This window comes from Motacilla alba, chromosome 5 (genome assembly GCF_015832195.1).
Source record: "Motacilla alba alba isolate MOTALB_02 chromosome 5, Motacilla_alba_V1.0_pri, whole genome shotgun sequence".
NCBI classification, from domain to species: domain Eukaryota; kingdom Metazoa; phylum Chordata; class Aves; order Passeriformes; family Motacillidae; genus Motacilla; species Motacilla alba.
Window position 1 is genome coordinate 29,139,842 of NC_052020.1, and position 19,000 is coordinate 29,158,841.

The following is a 19,000-nucleotide window of genomic DNA, read 5'->3' on the forward strand; positions in this document are numbered from 1 at the left end:
TCTTGTCTTCAACCACACTAATGAATGTTAGTTACTCACTCAGCCTTGCTAGTTCTGTTCAGAAAGGGGATCACCAAAAACCTAAGTAAATTCTATTTCTTCCATGCCTCTTCAGATTTATTTTAACACCCAAGTACAAAAACTGTAACTGTATACATAAGCCACCATGACTGGCCTAACTGAACACAACTGTTTAAACTGGCAAAGACACAATTTATTCTATTAAAACCACTCATGATGATATGTGAGAAGGAAAGAAGTCGTCCTTTTAGCTTTTAAGAAACAAATAATTTCTAGGGATAGTAATTAGGAAAAGAAACACAAAACATTTGTATTTGTAAACTGAGTATACTTGCTGTGGCCTGACTAAAATGTGCTAAATCTAATCTTGGATTTTTTTTCTTCAAAGAACCCCCACACTTCAAGATGCTAGTAACATAAGAAAACTAAGTACAGGCAGAATCATTCCCCCACTGGCCCATCTGGATTTTCAGCATTTAACTGAGCTTTTGTATCTATTATGTGAAATAAAAACCAACCTGTTTTCAGAAGGCTACTTTGGTGAGTGGTTTGAATTAATTTTATTTCTTAATTTCTCAGGACATTCTGAGTTTTTTTTCCATTTTCTGTGTTGAACTTGGTGGGTTTTCAGAGCCACAATACCAACAATGCAATATGGTATTTATTTCTTCCTGTATCTAGCATGGTTTCACACACAAACCAATCATACCTCAAATATCTAATTTGAGCCTGGCCCTAATTCTCCTGCCTTTAATGGTATATAGTTGACTTACTATGACATCTTAAATAATATTTCTTGCACTTGACCTCTCAGAAGTTTCATGGGATTGTCCCTACTCTCTTTGCATTCTTACCAAATGCTTTCACTATGGCAAATCACCAAGCCCTCAGATCACTTGCATTAAGCAAAACAAGGCAATTTTATCTAATTAATGTTCTTTCTCTGTCTACAGTAATGTTGGTAGAATTTCACAAAACATGCTGTTGTGAGAATGAGATTTCAGGTTTATGGAAACACTCCAACATAAATGTGTGGAAGTGTCATTTTGTACATCATGGACCATGGTAACCTTGAATTAACAGGAAATCAATGCAAGGATTCACCTGGAGTGGGGGACAAAGCTGATAATTAATTGTGGGCTGCTTTTATTGTCTGTCCAGACATTTCAAAGCATCATATACAATGAATACTCTGTATATCAGAATCAAAATATGCACCTACATTTTTCAAACACCCCAACACCACAGCATTGCCTCTAACAGGATGCAAATCTGTTTCTCCAGTGTCTCTTGGAATGCAGAGGTAATCCATGGACTAGACAAAGCCAGAGTAGAACTAACACACAGCAAGCTAATCAGAATTTTATGATTGCAGGGGTATCTTTAAATTGTAACACCTGAGGTTAGCTGAGGACACAGTCATTGCCTGAGTCATCTGAAAATCTGTAACAATGGCTCTGAGCATGGTAAACTTTATCACTAATCTGACAGTGTGTCATCCTCATGACTTGAAAGATGGGGAGAGGGGCAGCAGGAATTCTGCCACTTCAGCAGACAAATCTATGGGTGGGGCAGGAACAGAAAAGTACAGTAAACCTGACTCAGTCTCTAGCAGACACATTCAGCAACATGACTGAACTTTACACTCAGAACACTGGGTGCCTGTCACATTCAATAAGGAAATGGCATCTCTAACTGCTCCTATGGTGAGCAACAACCAGAGGAAGGATCATATGGCAGAGAAGCAGCAAAGCAGAAGTACTGGGGTTTAAACCCAGGTTTTTAAAACCTCACATGACCTAAATAAATACTAGCACTGCCATACCTGATTTGGGGCTGTCATGAAAGAGAAGCCTAGAGAAACAGTGTGTCCACCCTTAACCTCCTGAACTATCAATTTTCCTCATCTAATACTGCAGAAAGGTTATGTTGCAGTGCCCTGTGCTTCCTCACATTTAAAGTTAGGGTAGCCAAGGGCAACAAAGACTCCTTCCTCTCCAGCCTGATAGCAGAGCTCTTCCTTCCTTTTGCTCACACGAAGAACAAACACTGAGTTGAACAATAACAGTGGATGCTTCATTATGATGCTCTCTTGGGCACCCAGCCCTGGTTAGCATTATCTTACCCCTTGGTTTTGTTTTAAAGGAAACTGTGAATGGTCTTTTCAACTGCTGGTGTTTCAAGATCAACATTACCTCTACTTCCTCTGTTTTCAAGTTCCCTTATTTTACCAACAATATGTGGCACTATGAAAAAAATAAAAAAGAAAAAGACACCCAACGAACTGAGAAAGCTTCCAGTATGAGGAAAGCAGTAACAGAAAGCCAGTTAAATGAGCTTTCCCTCTAAATTAACGCCCCACTGTTGGCTGCAGCCCTCAGTGGGCCAGCTCTCTTACCTCTTCTGCCAGAAGAGGCCTTGAATTTGCAAATTCAGTTTCTGTATTAAGTTTTCCTGTCCCCCTAAGTGACAGAGCTGTAAATGGTGTCCTTCCTGAGCCCAGGCAGCTGGGACTAGCTTGAGGGACACCTTACTCCCTTTGTGCTCAGATGTCAGTGTAATTTAGTTCATTCTACACCAGAGTAATCAGGGCTTGCTCTGACTTTTATCCATTACTTACAAACCTTTCCTAGGGCACAACAAGTCTTCCAAATGAAAATCAAAACTGTGACTCAGGTCAAGGCAGGTGGCTGCCATCCTTGGTACTGCTAGCCAAATTGGACCACTTGGCTGAAAAAAACTGTTTCTCAAGGAAAAGAAAATATTCTGGATGAATAAAAGTTCATCTCAGTTCTCTTAAACTCAAATAAAGTTCTATCCAGTGTTACTCAGCTGGAAGGACTGCAGTGATGAAGCAAGGCAACAGAATTGTAGGGGAAGGAAGGCTGAAAGGCAAAGAAGAAACAAGATACCTTTGAGCTCTGGTGTGCTCTGTGTGAGGCCCTGCCTCTGTATCCAACATGAAGGTGGCCAGGATCACATAACAGCTATCAAAGTTATGCTTTCACCATCCTGATTTAGTGCTTTTGGCTTTTACTACTGCATTCAAATACATTGGCTTGATTTTCAAAGGTAACAAGCACCTCCAGGTCCCACTGCCTTTGGTGACAGCTGCAGCTCTAAAAATCAGTTTAAGATAGTTTGCATATCGAGAAGAACTGAAGGAAAATAAAAGGCCTATTGTGTAGATATGAAGAGTTAAAACACTACTGATTGGTGTTCCATCAGTCCCTTCCCTTTTCAAATGAATTTCACTTCATGTTTTGTTTGGTTTTCCTGTTGATGCATCCTGCACCCTCCAGTGCTAAGCTGGTGGGATCCCACATACTTTTCCTGGCATGTGGTGTTTAAAATAAGAGACCTCAGCAATCGGATATCCTCAGCATTTCCAGCTATTGAACAAAATCATGAGTGCTGTGATCCAATTTCAGAGCAGAAGAGGAAAGATATAGAGTAATATTCTCCCTGTGCCGGTATGGGGCAGACAAAAGAAAACTAAGCAAACAGGATGTTCTGCTCCTCTGTGGACTTCAGCAAATGCCACAGCAGACAGGATATGGTCTAGCTCACAGCTAGGACTCACAGCTGCAATGTATGTGCCTGGTTGCCCAATTCTTTGTTTTGGGTAATTCGCTCACAGCACAAATCCAGCATGAAGCAAAGGAAAAGATGTGGTGCGCAATTCCCACCTGTCATGTCTCAAGACTGCAGTCCTTCACCAAGCATATGCAGGCTGAAGGAGGAATGGGATATTTATATATGCTACTAAGAAGAAATCTCATCCCATCCCTAAATTCACTCAGAACATCTTCACCAATGCACCACTTGGTGTTCACAGCTTTGGATTTCAGCCTGCTTATTCTAAGCCTATTCACTGAATAGTAAGGCATATCTCAGCTGAGGTCTCCACGACAGCATGCAGCACTCAGTTCACACTATTCAGACTCTAATATTCCCCAGCATTTTCTAGAAACGTCACTCCTCACATCTCAGCTGCTGCTTCTGGGAAGTGCACCTTCATAGAGCATTGGGAAAGTATGGGAGAATGTTTCTGTAGTTGAAAAACTAGGACGTTTAAATGAAAATGAGATTCAGTGGACAATAAAGTAAAATCTTTTCAATAACATCTTTTGTTGAACTGTTAATTGTAGCAGCAAATTGCCTTTGCTTCCTCTTCACCCCTGCAGGCTTGTGCTGCCTTACCCATGTGCTGAGCCCCAAGGCAGACCCTCTAGGGTTATTCAGGTTGCAAACCAAGGGCCAGCCTGGGCTGATACACCTCACTCTAGCAAACTGCTGGCTAACCTTGTTGCTTCTCTTATCTCTAAAATGCTTCTTTAACTCTATCTGGCCCTGAAATTTAATCTCAAAAGTTTTTCAGGGGTCTTCACAAAACTGAATAACAAATGACCAAGTTTGGTTTCATTACAACATAAACACTGAGGAACAGTGCTAAAGTTCAAAGAACATTGCAAAAAATACTTTACAGTAACAGCCCAACATGATGAATTTTAGGGAACAGCTGTAATGAGAAAAAGCATTTGAAGTAAACCACTGCTTGCTGAGAGGGTTTATTATGTGTGCCTGTTTCTAAGAAAATGCTATATATTCCTATTCCATCTTATCAAGATAGATTTAAGATTATATGAGAAGATAATTTAAATCTGTGACAGGGCAAGTCAACACATCAGATGCAGAGATACATGAAGTTGTTCAGGGTGTTTTAATTCTCAAAACATAGAGAAAGTTTCAAAGAAAAACAGCACTGGGGTCAAAGCAGTGGAACCCCTATTAGTAAAGTGTTATCCCTGTGCTAGTAAGCCTCTCCTCAGGCTAAGTTTCCTAGTTTTGCTGAAGTGCTATTCAAGTGTGCCTGCCTACACAGAATTGCACTGCGGAGACTTCCAGAGTTTAGACTGTACGTAACTCTTGGATCTCCTTAGCAGAGGCAACAATAAAGTGTCCAGCATTTCTCTTTGGAAAACAGGCTGTACACTTAGGGATTTGACAAGATTTTAATAATACATAAATTCTTATAGCTAAAGAGAAGTTGCATGTATTACCAAGGGTAAGTAATTTGGGTCACAGTCTTCTATTGCTAACTATATTTTCACAAGATCAAATGGCATCAGTGATGGCTTCACCAAACATGTTAGTGGTGAAGCCAGTACAGACATAACCTTTGAGGATGACAAAAAAAACTTAGTTGTGCCTATGTGAGAAAAGAGAAAATCACTGAGACTTAACTGTCTTTTACCTTCATAAGCTGCACACAAAAGCACGAGCCTTTACTCTGGCTGAAAAACAAGTTTTTGAACAGACATTTATTTAGTTTCCTACTCTTGAATGTGTTCACTTAAGAACATTAAGTCCATTTTAGGTACATTTGACTTTATTTTACAAATCTGTAGCTTGAAAGATGTGACATCTATATTAAATCCAGGCAATTACTAGTAAAGTCTTAGTCTTCCATGACAATGTTCAGTTCCCAGAACAATATATTGTCACAAATCACAGACACTACCTCTAATCAACAGACAATTACACTCCTTATGTTTAAAAGCCTTTTGGAAAAAAGGCCATTTGCTTTAGCACTATGCTGAAAACCCAGGGGAGCAGCCCACTTTGATCAGGATTTCATTACGGAGAGCCTGGTAAGGAGAAGATTTCTCTGAAGTGAGATCATTTTGTCCCAGGAAGCCTATGCCAGCCTTGAAAAGAGGGGAACAGACTTACACTCTTCAGCTCATTGTTTTAACAACACTGGATTAAAAGAAATTAGTTTTGATTCGCACTTGTATAAACGAGAACAGGTTTGGCACACTGCTTGCACTAAAACTTTTCTTTGTATTACATTTAGTAGAACTTCAGACAAATTAAACGCTGGCGCTTCAGTTGCAATCTAGTAAAGCACTAAGGAACATGTTTGGCTTTAAGTGCAAGACAGCTGAACTGTATCTTCAGTATCTTTACATGAACCTTTAGAAATAAGCAGGTAATTTAAAACATTGTGCTAAACTGGATTTCCCCAGCATAATATCCTCAAACAAGTTAAGCTCACAGAAACAAGCATGGCCAGAAACTTTACTATGCCACTATGTGAAAGGTCATGTTTGCAGAGAGAAACATTTAATTTTATTGAAATTATAGTTTATTTGGTTTCTACTGGATCTAAACCCAAGATGCCTCTAGTCTTCCTTCACCATTAAAATGTTTTCCTCCCATTTCTCATCATAAACACTGTTAGTTGGTTTTGATTCTGTGCTCTGTTTCTCTGCCCTCCTTCATTTGATAGCCATGGTGTTTGGCAACTCCAGCAAGGCTTTGGCAGTGCTTCTGCAGAGCAGTAGAGCAATTCCCACAAACCCATCTAATGAGGACACCCTCACCCAAGCAAACACGGTTCCTGGGCCAGGTTTAGTAACCCACTCCTCAAAATGCCATGAATTGCCTGAACAAAAGGACATTTTCATTGATGTCAGCTATATCTGTGTGGGTGATGTTGCTGGCATTGGGACGATGGCAGTCTTATTTTTTCTCATTCCTTACTCCCATGATGGACTTAACCTACAAACTGATTGTGCTTCTTTGCTCTCATTATTACAAACCTGTTAGAAATAGCATGAGACTTTCAGCATCCTGTGGGGAAGACAGCAAAAACGGTTCCACCCCACAGAGATCCTAACAATGATCAGTTCATCTTTATCCCTCCAATAGGGCTGGAAATCACCAGTGGCACTGCAAATCTTTTACCATCTCAATAGCAATGCACAACTCTATTCCCATTAATCTGTCTTCCACCCATTCACACATCAAGTACAACCCAGCTTCATTTTACAGATTATATCCATGTTGCTCCAGACAAAGGTCACTTTATAGTTACAGTTCTTCAATTGAATAGAAGCTTTTGATGCAGTAAATCATTGTCTTTCACTGTTCAAACCCACACAATACAATACAAATAATGCTGCCCTTTCTTTCAGAATTCCTTTTCTACCTCACTACTTGTTTCTTTACAAAATAAAATGAGGCACTTTTCACTTGCTTCAGCCACAGAAATTAGTTATAGCACTTTGGAGACAGTTTGCCATGCTGCACGACAAACCCAAACCCTCTGCTACTTAGACATCAAAATGAGCCTCTTTCATTACCTTAGTGACAAATGAAACATAATGTACCAAGGTTTCCCTAGATTTAGCTGTTACTAGATCTTTTCCCTTACTACTGTGAACTTAAGACACTTTCTTCCAAGTGCCACATTCTTCTGTTTCCACATATACTGTTACCTGCCTCAATAGGACATTACATGCAAGGTGAGCACGTTTGTGTTCAGACAGGTTGAGTGCAGTGAAAAAGAGGGCAGCAGAAAAGGTGGATTAATAAACTAATTATCCAGTGCTGTGGCACAACCCCCAAACTCTTCCCTTTAGCAATACGAGGTATTCTGTTCTTTCTTTGGGTAGTAAGGGGAGCCAGTCAGCAGGAGACAGGAAATTTTGAGGTTAAATTTATAGACAGTTATACCTTTCAAAAAGGAAGAGTAAAACATAGCAAGATAAATCATTATGCCAAGTACACTCATGAAAAATGGCAACCATTTAACAGCAACACTGCTTTTTTTAGCACTGAAGGTCATTACAAGAACTGAGGCCAAAAGCTGAAGGCAGACACATTCTAATCTGAAATACAGAACAAGGGCTTTGCAGCAAGGTAGCTAAAACTTGAAAACACCATCAAGGCAAACCAGGAACTCACATTTCTTTTTGTCTGCAAGTAATAGGGATTACTTTTCTTGAAGAAATTATTCAGTGCAACAAAGTTATCAGGTACCTGAAGGAAACATGTATCATATATGGGAGGTCAGTTTGGATGAACTGATAATTCTATCCATCTTTAAACCCTACGAAACTGAAAATATATCATTACTCAAAAGCCCATCCTAGCTCACTAATACAATTTGCCTTATGTTTTCAGTGCTTCTGAGTTTTTCCATGAAGAGCAATGTTAATCACTTAGTTAAAGCATTCAGCACCAACAGACTCTTCAGCTGGCAAACAGCCACCGTGTCCCCAGCTCCTTTCGCAGCAGCGTCCTCTTGGTAACAGAAGGCATTTCCTCAAGTAAGATGGAATGAGACTTCCACAAGCAGCTGAGCTGTTGGTAGGTAACAGCTAGGCTTGTTCCCTACTTGTATTTATACCCCAGAACACTGCTGCTGTTAAAGCTAGACTTGGATGATCACCCACAGCATACAGCTTCAAATCAGTTTCACTCAGCCTATCTTTTTCGCATATGTGTGCACAAAGTCAAGTAGCATCCTCTAGTTCAGCTGGCCTAACTCAGTATGTGCTACATTCAATTTCAATGAAACTACAATTAGGCAAGAGCAGCTCAAAATTTCTTCTGTTATACCAGAAGAGAATTACCAGCTAGCAATTTCCAATCAAAAGAGAAATTACATAATGGCCAAGGAGAAAAATAATCTTACAACTTGCACTCTTAATCAAGTAGATCTGGAGTTCTTTTAATTTTATTCTTCTTCTTAACAATATGACTTCACTCACTGCAACTGGTTGAAACAGGGAAGCTGTTCAACTGGTATTGAAACAGGGAAGTGACAGCAAGTTCTTAGAACAGCAAACACAAGCTGACAGTAAAACTTCCAATATTTTGCAGTGCTTGATCCAGGTTTCTGCCTTTTTGTCTAAGATGTCTACAATACAGATTAGCTGTCAGATTGGATTCTGCACTCACAATTCAGGTTCATCAAAGAATGACACTGGCAGAACATAACATGACACTGCATTGCAATGTAAAGGCAACTGAGGGTATTTTGGGGATTGCAGTCCACTCCCCCTATAGCATAAAGCAATTTGAAGCAATGTAGGGAGGAGGCTGAAGACTTGCTAAATTTTTGACTGTCCAGTCTTGCTTTTCAATCATCACATTTTATTTCTCTAGTCTGAAAGTGGAAATAAGTGAGTGCATAAATGGATTCTCTTAATCCCTGAACACTTCAGGTTTATAAAAGCAAAGTTTTCTCCAAGGGACCCTTGGGCAGCCTGGAGATCTCCTCTGACAATAAAAGAGAACCAGTTCTGCCTTCACTAGGGTCTCCTCCAAAAATTTCTGCGCTTGCACTGAGGCCATGAGATGCAAAGATACCAGGGAAACAGAGCAGCAATTTACATTGACAAAGAGGATTTTGATACACTCCTCCAAATGGGGCAGCATTACCATCTTAATAGCCTTTTGCTCTCAGCCCTCTTCCTGAGGACGCTGGAGATTTTTGCAAATGGAGAACAGTTCCGCTTCCCATTTGAACTGCAACAATAGCAGAAGGGCTCCTTAAACTGCATCAAATAGCAGCCTGTGAAATCCCTAACTAGCCACACTGCCTCTCCTGCCGTTTTATTATCCTCCAGCCCACAGAACAAAGCAGGGGGGAGCTCCTCCTATTTTTTTTTTTTTTAGCCTATTCCACACATCCTAATCCCTCAGAGGTGGCAATGGAAATTGCTTGTGGAACTGTTAAATCACACTTTCACTTTGTCTTTCATTCCCCATTCACCCTGGCTAATCAGGGAGCTTCCAGCCACATTTTCCGATATCAATTTGTTTATGGCCTATTGGTTAATGGTCCCGGGATGGGACCCCCTGAGTAAAAAGAAAGAATCCTGGGCACTTCAGCCAGCTGCTGCTTCTCACCAGTTCCCACATCCACCCGCTTGTTCCCATCAGCCACCCTCAATGTGCTCACCTCCTGACACCAAGGGAATTAAACTACAAAGCCTGAATGGGAGAGTTGCCTTTGCGAGCAGGCTGGGGGACAGATGCCACTGGTTAGCGCTACACGGTGTCCCTCAAGCAGTCACCGGCTGGCCTGTGGCTGACTGTCACCTTACCTTGCATCCAGCTTCCCCTTGGAAAGAAGCATCAAGTACAACTCTCAGAAAAACTCTAGCCTCTTTGAACAAGGCAGCCTGGTGCCACTTTCTGCATCTTATCCAAACCAGACATTTCCTGATGATTTGCTCACTTCCTGTTTCCACAGAAATAATGATCACTGAAATGTGGGATGAGACCAAGCAATATTTACTTTTACAAATCAGGGAGATGGTTCATGTGTAAGTTCTTACAAGTCTCTGTAAAAGAGTCTGAGGCACATTATTAGGGGAACCATACCCTTCTTTGCTACCCATCTTGGCAAAAAATATCTAAAATAGAAACATAATGATGTAGTCAGAAAATAATGAAAGGCTCACACAGAGAAGACATTCTTGTTGCCTTTCAAAATGCACAAAGAATGCATGATATGAAGACATCAATTACTAAAAGAAATCCAAACTGGTATTTTATCTGTTTGTAGAAAAATGGCAAAAAATGTTTTAAATGTACACCCCAGAAACATATGGGTATAGGGAAAAGAGCAATTGCCACACTTTTAATCCAGTGATATCCTCCTATCAGAGTGCTGCTCCATCATTGTGTGTAACCAGGACTATTTGTTCTTTAAAGGTATGGTTCAGTCCTAGGAAAGCTATATTCGTGGCTCACAGAAAAGAGCTGAAAAAATTAAGATTGTCTCTGAACAAATTCTCTCTGTTTCTGAAATGGGAAAACTTTGGGAAAGAAAGTTTCATTACATTAGTGCCTGAGGACAGAGCAGGAAACTGTCTGCCTTTTAAAATAATGGCCAGAAACATCTGTGTAACTCAAGATATCCAAGATAGAAAAGTAGCTTATCATCTGCCCTATACTGAAACAAAACACATCAAGACCAACTCTTGCAAGTAGCCTCTGTTTAAACGAATAAAAATTGTTTCTAGTTCCTGTAGACTTTTAGGATTATTGGTACCAAATAAAGCAGAACAAGTGCCCAAAATGCTATCTAAACATATACTGAAAATAGTATCCAAAGGCTTAGGAAATGCTGTATAGACACCTCCCCACTCATTACAATTATGTAGCTGTATCAAATAGAAGCAAAAATGCACCATAAAACATTTTGATTTCATTTGTTTTCTGATATTTTGCATCACCTGAGATGTAAGCATATTGAGTCACTAGGAAATATGTCATTAGTCAGGTACAGCCTGTTTGAATATGAGAAATGTGCAATCAGAAGGAGAACTATTCATATCCCTTAACATGTCCATAGTGCCTCATGGGATCAGTGATTCTCCATCACTAGAAACTGAGAACCAGCTATACTCACTTGTCTTACTGCTCTGGCTGTATATCACAGTGTCCTCCCTGAACAGAAAGTGACAGGCACTGACTAGTTTTATTCAGTCTGTTAAACTGATGCAGTGATAAGGAGCCAGGCTGCATATCAAAAGACACCAACTCAACAAAATTGATCTATGAATGTTTGTCAAAAAGTAAGGATGTTTGTCAGGATAAATGGGAAAAGAAGGGAAGAGTTAAGCTTCCCTCTTTGCTGTGTCTAAAAGTACATGATTCAGGACACAGCCACGAGGAGTCCTAGTTCCCTGTCAGCGTGGTAGTAATATCCAGCTTTTCAGCATAACACTTCATATCCTAGATAATCTGAGGATGATTTAAGACCATTGGGCATTAGCATTAAAATGATTACAAAAATAGAAAACAGATATTAATTTCCTGTATTCTTACTCATGCCAAGCCATTTGCTAAAGAAGAACCATTTATTAGCACAGGTTATTAATGACAAATGGATATGTTTCTCCTGAAGAAACCTATCCCATAGGACCCCATGTTACCCAAACCATTCTACTTTATCTTGGAGGAAAACAGGGAGCCGTGGTTAATAATTTCAGGGCCCATTTCTAGATCTATGGAAAAATGCAAGAACTAATATAGTGTAATCCAAGAAAAAACAGTGAATTCAGCAGAATGCTCCCCTTGTTAACCAGAATGTTTAAATGTGTGGGGTTTTAGTTTGGTATAAACAGCACCATTTTCAATAACAGTTGTTATTATCTACATTCAGTTTGCTTAAAATACTAATTGAAAAGGCAAAACAACCAGTGCTCTGGTCTTACCTTGAAGAATCAAGCCTGATTTCTCAATGGTGTAGAAAAAAGTGGAGAATTGAGCAACAGGGGATTTAGCAACCAGGAGCTGCAAAGCAAATGCATGATGTAAGTATGCACGTTTATAAAATACCGATCAAAGCTCAAATCGGCAAAAACATCTCACAAGATTTAATTTCCAGAAGTAGTAAAGCACACTTCAGAAATAACATGTAGTTATTGATCGAGCCCTATCACTTCTAAGTAGTTGAGATCTTCTCATATGCATACATAGATCATGCTGCAATTTTAAAAGGATTGACAGGTCCTAAAAAAACACCATCATGAAAGCAGTACGTTTTGCTTGTCTTACTGGCATCCTGTTAAGCTTAACCATTCCTGCTGGTTCAGGCTTTTGCACTCCAAGACGATTTTGAACAAAACTGCTACTACCATATACAGGGAATTTTTAATTGCCATTCCACAGATATGCCCCCTTGGCTTCTCCAAGAACTCCACCCACTATCTTTACCCTGCCCCTGGAAGCAGCATGTCCACTCATTGGGGATAGTAACATGCCATTGCAAGTATCTGGATGTCCTCTTCTGCAAAATGGGTAGTGGACATGTCAAGCTTTATTCAAGGATCTTGTCCTTGAAATATCAAAATAGGAACTGGAATTCCCTCAGGGTGGGTGTATAGTGCAATTGAATTTAGCTTGGTGTTAGGGTGACAGCAGAAATGAACCAAGCTCCCTGGCTCCACTATGGTAGAACTGTCCTCTGGAAGACGAGCCTGCAGTAGAACTGCAGAGACAGAAACGGGCAGAGTAGGGAATGTCGGACCTGAAGGTGGCAAACTCACACAAATATGCCCAGCTCTATTGCCTGCCTGTTGGATTTTTGCTCATTGCCAAGGACTGTTCCTCCACAGCTTGCCTAAAATAACCCTCATTATGTCACCTGCATGAAAGTGACATTTTTACAACATCAAACCAGGACATGATACTGTGAATACTTTGTGAACACTCCAAGTAGGAAACCTGCTGTAGTAGCACTTTCCCTTCTTCCATGTTAATTACCATTCTCTCTAGGGTTATCGTCTGGAGAAAAGGGCAGCAAGCCACATCCCACATGCCTGATGCACTCTAACAAAACCTGAATTCCCTTGCCTGTCATTATCACAGAATCACAGAATAAGCTGAGCTGGAGGGGATGCACAAAATTCATCAAATTCAACTCCTAGCTCTGCACAGGACCATGGGTCACACCATGTACCTGAGGGCATTTTCCTTTAACAGGCTTGATGCTGTGACCACAGCCCTGGGGAGCCTGTTCCAGTGCCCAAGCACCCTCTGCATGAAGAGCGTTATTCCAATAGCTAACTTAAACCTCCCCTGGCACAACTTCAGGCCATTTTCTCAGCTCCTGTCACTGGTTACCACAGAGACAGCAGGAAGAAGACTGCCAGGAAGAAAGCAGAGTGAAGAGGAGTTGCCTCCAGGTGCTTCACACACTCCCTCAGCTCTGAAAACGCAAGGGAGAGGATGGGGTGGAAAAACGGCGCAAACACTCAGGTAGAGTCTCCCACAACAGTTGGCTCTTTAATTGGAAAGGCCTGAAGGGAAACAGTTCCAATTCTGACAACTGAGGTCAAATTTTTGGCATTCCATGCACTACTATGCACATAAATACTAACCTATATATGCATGTGCACTAGGCACAGTTATACATGCAGATGGACAGACATTCAAATAACTCTATGTACATTCTGTTACTGCATTTTTATTCAGTTACAGTATGTGCATAGCTATGTATAGCAATGAAAAACTATAATAAATCACTTCCTTTCAGCAGCACATCACAGGGCCCTCTGAAAGGTGGCTGCTGCACAGCTACATCTGAGACTCTGAATTAGCTTCCTTTCCAGTGAAATGGAAACAGCTCAGAATATTCAAAGGTATTGCTGTATTTTGAATGTTTGCCCACTGAGAAAAAGAACTTTTTAAGTACAGCTGCACATTTCACAAGCATTTAGAGTACAGAGAACTCATTTTTATAACATCAAACTATAGTATTTAACATAACATTACAAAGAAAGAAGAAATATGTATTTAGATTTGTTTTCCAAACAAAATCAAAAAACTGTAAAAGTTCATTGCAAACTATCCTCTAGTCAGAACAGTCAACATAGAGTAGGTTCTTATATATATATATATACACACACACATATATATACATATATACATACATACATACATATATATATATATACAAGGAACTTATAAAGCATGGAAGGAAATACATATCAAAAAAAGAAAATTATGTTTGGAAGGCCAGGAAATGGAAGTATAAATCAAGGATTAGCAAAAATCAGGTAATCTTGACTCTGGAAAGATTATTAACGATAGCAAAAAGTAAATAAAAGTTGGATTTATAATGAAATGACATTGGCATAGTGATTAAATATATTCCTAGATATCAGTGAAAAAAAAATTTCCTCAAGTAGGACAGTACTGAAAAAGAAGAAAAGGCAGGTCATGGGAATTTATCCATATCACACAGATATAGAAATAACAACTGAGTGGAATGCAAACTCCAGGAATTTAGCACATCCAGCACAAGTAGATAATCTCTATCGGGAAACCGTTCTAAGAAACAGCAAGTGAATTTAGGCCTGATAGTTAGTATTTGTCACTTTCCTATCCACTTGAAGATGATGCAATGTAACCAAGTTTAACAGCGGGAAGTGCTGGGTTCTGCACCCAGGATGGGGCAACACTGGATGTAAGGACAGACTGGGGAATGAGAGTGTGGAGAGCAGTGCCACAGAAAGGGACCTGGTGGTCCTGGTCAATGGCAAGCTGAACAGAGTCAGCAGTGCCCTGGCAGCCAGGACAGCCAGTCGTGTCCTGGGGGGCATCAGGCACAGCATCACCAGCAAGGCAGGAGAGGGGATTGTCCCTTCTGCTCTTCACTGGAGCGGCCTCACCTCCAGTGCTGGGGATGGTTTTGGGTGCTGGCAGTATAAGAAGCATCCAGAGGTATAAGAGAGTGTCCAAAGGAGGGCTACAAAGATTGTGAAGCATCTTAGAGGAATATGTATGAGGAGTAGCTGAGGTCACTTGGTCTGTTCAGCCTGGAGCAGAGGAGACTGAGAGGGGACTTCATTGCAGTCTACAACTTTCTCATGAGGGAAAGAGGAGGGGCAAGCCCCAATCTCTTAGCTCTGGTGACCAGTGACAGGATGGAATGGCTGAAGTTGTGTCAGAAGAGGTTTAGGTTGGATGTTATAACAAAACTCTTCACCCAGAGGGTGGCTGGGCATTGGAAGAGGCTCCCCAGGAGCACCAGCACCAGCCTGAGAGAGTTCAAGAAGCATTTGGGCAACACTCTCAGGCACATGGTGTGATCCTTGGCCTGTTCTGTGCAGGGCCAGGAGCTGGACTCTGATCCTTACGAGTTCCTTCCAACTCAGGATATTCTATGATTCCACAAACTAAAGTCTTGGAAAATGGGGTAAAAGAAAACACGGCTGTCATGCCAGACATACGTGACATCCTTCTTTGACCTTTTTTTAGAAGTCCGATATAAATTTGAACTCATCTCTTCAGATCTCTGTAAAGCTTTTAACACTGCTAAATGGGAACTGGTAATAAAGAAAACAAGGATAAGCACAGAAGCTGCAAGACAAAAGTGGAAGCAGTTACTGGAAAGAAGACACTTCCTGGGTGTACCTGAGATTTCAGTATCTCACTTAGATTGGCTCATAAGGTGATGTAGTCCAGACAGTGACACATCCAGTTGTATGGTGCACCACCACATACACCTGGTAAAACCAGGGACACCTGGGTGTTTCTGCACAAGATACCAGCAAGGTTTTATCTGGGAGACCGTGTACCGTACAGCTCACTTATGAACCCAAACTGCAAGAGAGGGGCTGTATGCTGGCAAGGAGACTGCAGTGCTCATCTGAGACGGCACTAGAAAAACATTAGCTCAGTGAATCTGGCAAAAATGAAGGCTGACAGTGTCTGTGTGTGGAAGTGAATGGGAAAAGAGGAAATGACAGAATGAAGCAGGAAGAAAGAGAAGAACTTCTCAAACTGGCAACACTGGCAGAAGAATGGATTTGCAGCCATAAAGACATTTTGGCTGGAAATTTTAAAGATCATAACTATCAATAAAATGAGACTCTGGAAGAGCCTTCAACTCAAAGAGGCAAAGCTAAAAAGTTAATCTTTGTTTTTAGGATTCAGATTAAAATATTTATGAAAGAGATATGAAACAGTGCCTCGGGAGCACTTCATGACCTGTTAAGTCTCTTCAAGTGCTATGGGCTTCCTGACAGCATCAAAGCCCTGCCATGTTTTATGCTGATAAAACTGACAGAGTTGGAACAATGCATGCTAACAATAACCTTTGATGGCTGACATGCAACTAAGGATCTTTATGGTGAATAAACCATGAAAAAGTTCCTGGTTTTCAAATACAGAATCTGTAACTGAAAGCCTTCTCATCTGTATCTTCTGGTGAGCATCTGCTTCTCTCCACAAGATTCCTAACAGCCACCTGAGGATATGGAGAACACATGGGATCTTCCAGAACAATTCAGAAGTAAGCAGCACAGGCAGACAAGGAATTTCTAAAACTTACGTATATTCAAGCATACGTCTTGTTTCAATTCCAAACCACTCCTGGCTGAAAACTGGGGAGAGTACAGAGAGATCTGTTATCTGAACCTGGATTCTGAATTCAGAATGATTTAGTAACAAGCTGAAACACTGATCTCTTTCCACAATCTGACTTTATAAAACTTAAGATCATGAACCAAAATTTTCAGTCCAACATAGACTTCCTCGGTTCCTTTTTCACTTCAGGAAAAGAAAGGAAAATAGAACTCCACTAATGTTCCTGATACATTAAAGGAATTTATTGCACTCTTTCCTAGCCTGATAAGTGAAAGACACATCTTTAGTGATAAGCACTATTTAATCATGGAATCAAAAATTAATCCAGGCCCCATTTTTTTCCCCATTTTTGTTTTCCTATTAACACTTCAGTGCAGTTAAAGTTGCACCAAAAGTAGTACACATTTTTGAGATGAGTAAACAGTAATGGTAAGTAATAGGCTAAAGAACTTAACAGGCATTTTGGATACAAAAATTATTTTTTAAATAGTGAAATTAATAGAAAACAGACATAAAAAATGATGAAACAGTACTGAGTCTTTCTAATCCATCATTTGATACTTCCAAAATGCTCTCCATGAGCTACCCATGAGCTTCTGGAATGGAATGTAAAATCCATCTGCAGTTATTATGCTGCTGTCCCTATAAAGTGCAAATGATGGAGATCGATGAGGGAAGTAAAAATAAAAGCAATTTCAACTTTTGCCAAGTCCAACCTCTATAAAATGGTCAAATCTTAGTTTCCTTTCTAGCATCACATTTCCCTGTCAAGAGGTTTGTAATAAATATTTATTATTTGACAACAATGTAGAATAAATATTAAATGACTGAAAAATCATTTCTGCCATAAGGCATGCTAAGAACACAAAGGTAGTATGTAAGAGGAAATACATCACCTTGATGAAAAGTGAACAGAAGTTGGATAGATGCCATTAGATTAGATAAAGGAAGATAAATGTGAGACAAGCAGAGCAGTTGAGAGAGAATTGATGATGACAGCAGAAATATTGTACATTAACGTTTGCTTTAGTTAGGGAAAGCATTTTTAATAATACATTTTATTATTTATAAGCTTTATGGAAGAGATGAATCACAGAATTGATTGCAGAAGCCTGGCAGAAAACAGTAATTATTGGGACAATACCTCCTGTCAATAGCAAGGGAAGTGATGAATTGGAAAGGGTATTGGATAAACTTTCAGAAGGCTTCTGACAACCAGAAATCAAGGCAATGTTCTGCCAAAAAAAAGAATAAAGATGATGAAGGAGACAGAGTCTTATATCAAATTAGTTATCAAAATGCCAGGATGATAGAATACCAAACAGTGAAATAACAAGATGATTTTGACTGAGCTATCAGCTCTCATGTGACTGAAAAATTATAATTTTATAATGGAAAACTAATGATTTTAACAAAACCAATGGACTAAGATATTTCAATGAAATACTTGAGAAAATCATCTGTATTAACATTTAATACATCATTTCCATTTAGACTGGAAAGACAGCCACTTTTGTTCCTATTTTTTATGGAAACTATTACAAGAAATTGGTTTTTAGCAACAACTGAGGAACATAAATAAAACTATTTGAAGCCTCCTTTAAAGCATGTCAGTTTCTTATCAATGGACAGATTCTTCTCTTTTTATTTTGTTCTATGTCAAGCTTTTTCTTACACTGTCTTTTCTCCTTGACTCATATCATTCTTGCCTACTGACAAAATGCATATAACATGCACTAGGGACTGAATGAAAAGCAAATCCACATTTACAGTCAATAAATATTTTAGAATTCAGGTCTACTGACTGAATACCAGAGACCTGTAAAAGGAGTCTGGCTCTCATTACTCTTGTGGCCCTTACTGAAACAATGCTGGCTTGCTGGGACATTTTGCTAATTCACGTTGCTGTCCTATAGCAGCCAACAAGCTTGGCTAAGAGCTGGTGCATTTCAGGAGAACTCTTCAGTAACACCAAAATCACTTGAAAGAGCATGAGAATTGAGAAGGAAGCCTACACCACTGACAGGGTCACTCAGCAGTGAGAATACTATCTCTCAAGGTTTGATTAGACTCATGTACTAATAAAATCAGTGCTAAGCTAAACAAATCTTTCCCATGATTGTGCCAAATTGACTGGGTGGACAATCTTCGTGCCAGAATTTCCCCTCTTATTGTAGATCAGAAGGGTTGTTTTTTCAGCTGCAATAGAGCCCAGGAAAAAGCCAGGAAGGAAAACAACAAAGTTGATTTTGCATCAGATATCCCAGCAGACTTCATAACTGTTTTTTCTGCC

General features: G+C 39.9%; 1 protein-coding gene across 3 annotated transcripts in view; it reads right to left on the reverse strand.

Moving 5' to 3' along the window:
• RAD51B (RAD51 paralog B) overlaps nucleotides 1-19,000 on the reverse strand; it is a 367,919-nt gene that overhangs the window by 121,089 nt on the left and 227,830 nt on the right. For all 3 annotated transcript variants that reach the window (XM_038138921.1, XM_038138920.1, XM_038138919.1), the window contains one exon: nucleotides 12,048-12,126. In XM_038138921.1, the coding sequence (XP_037994849.1) occupies nucleotides 12,048-12,126 (79 nt within the window). The remainder of the gene's footprint in view (nucleotides 1-12,047; nucleotides 12,127-19,000) is intronic.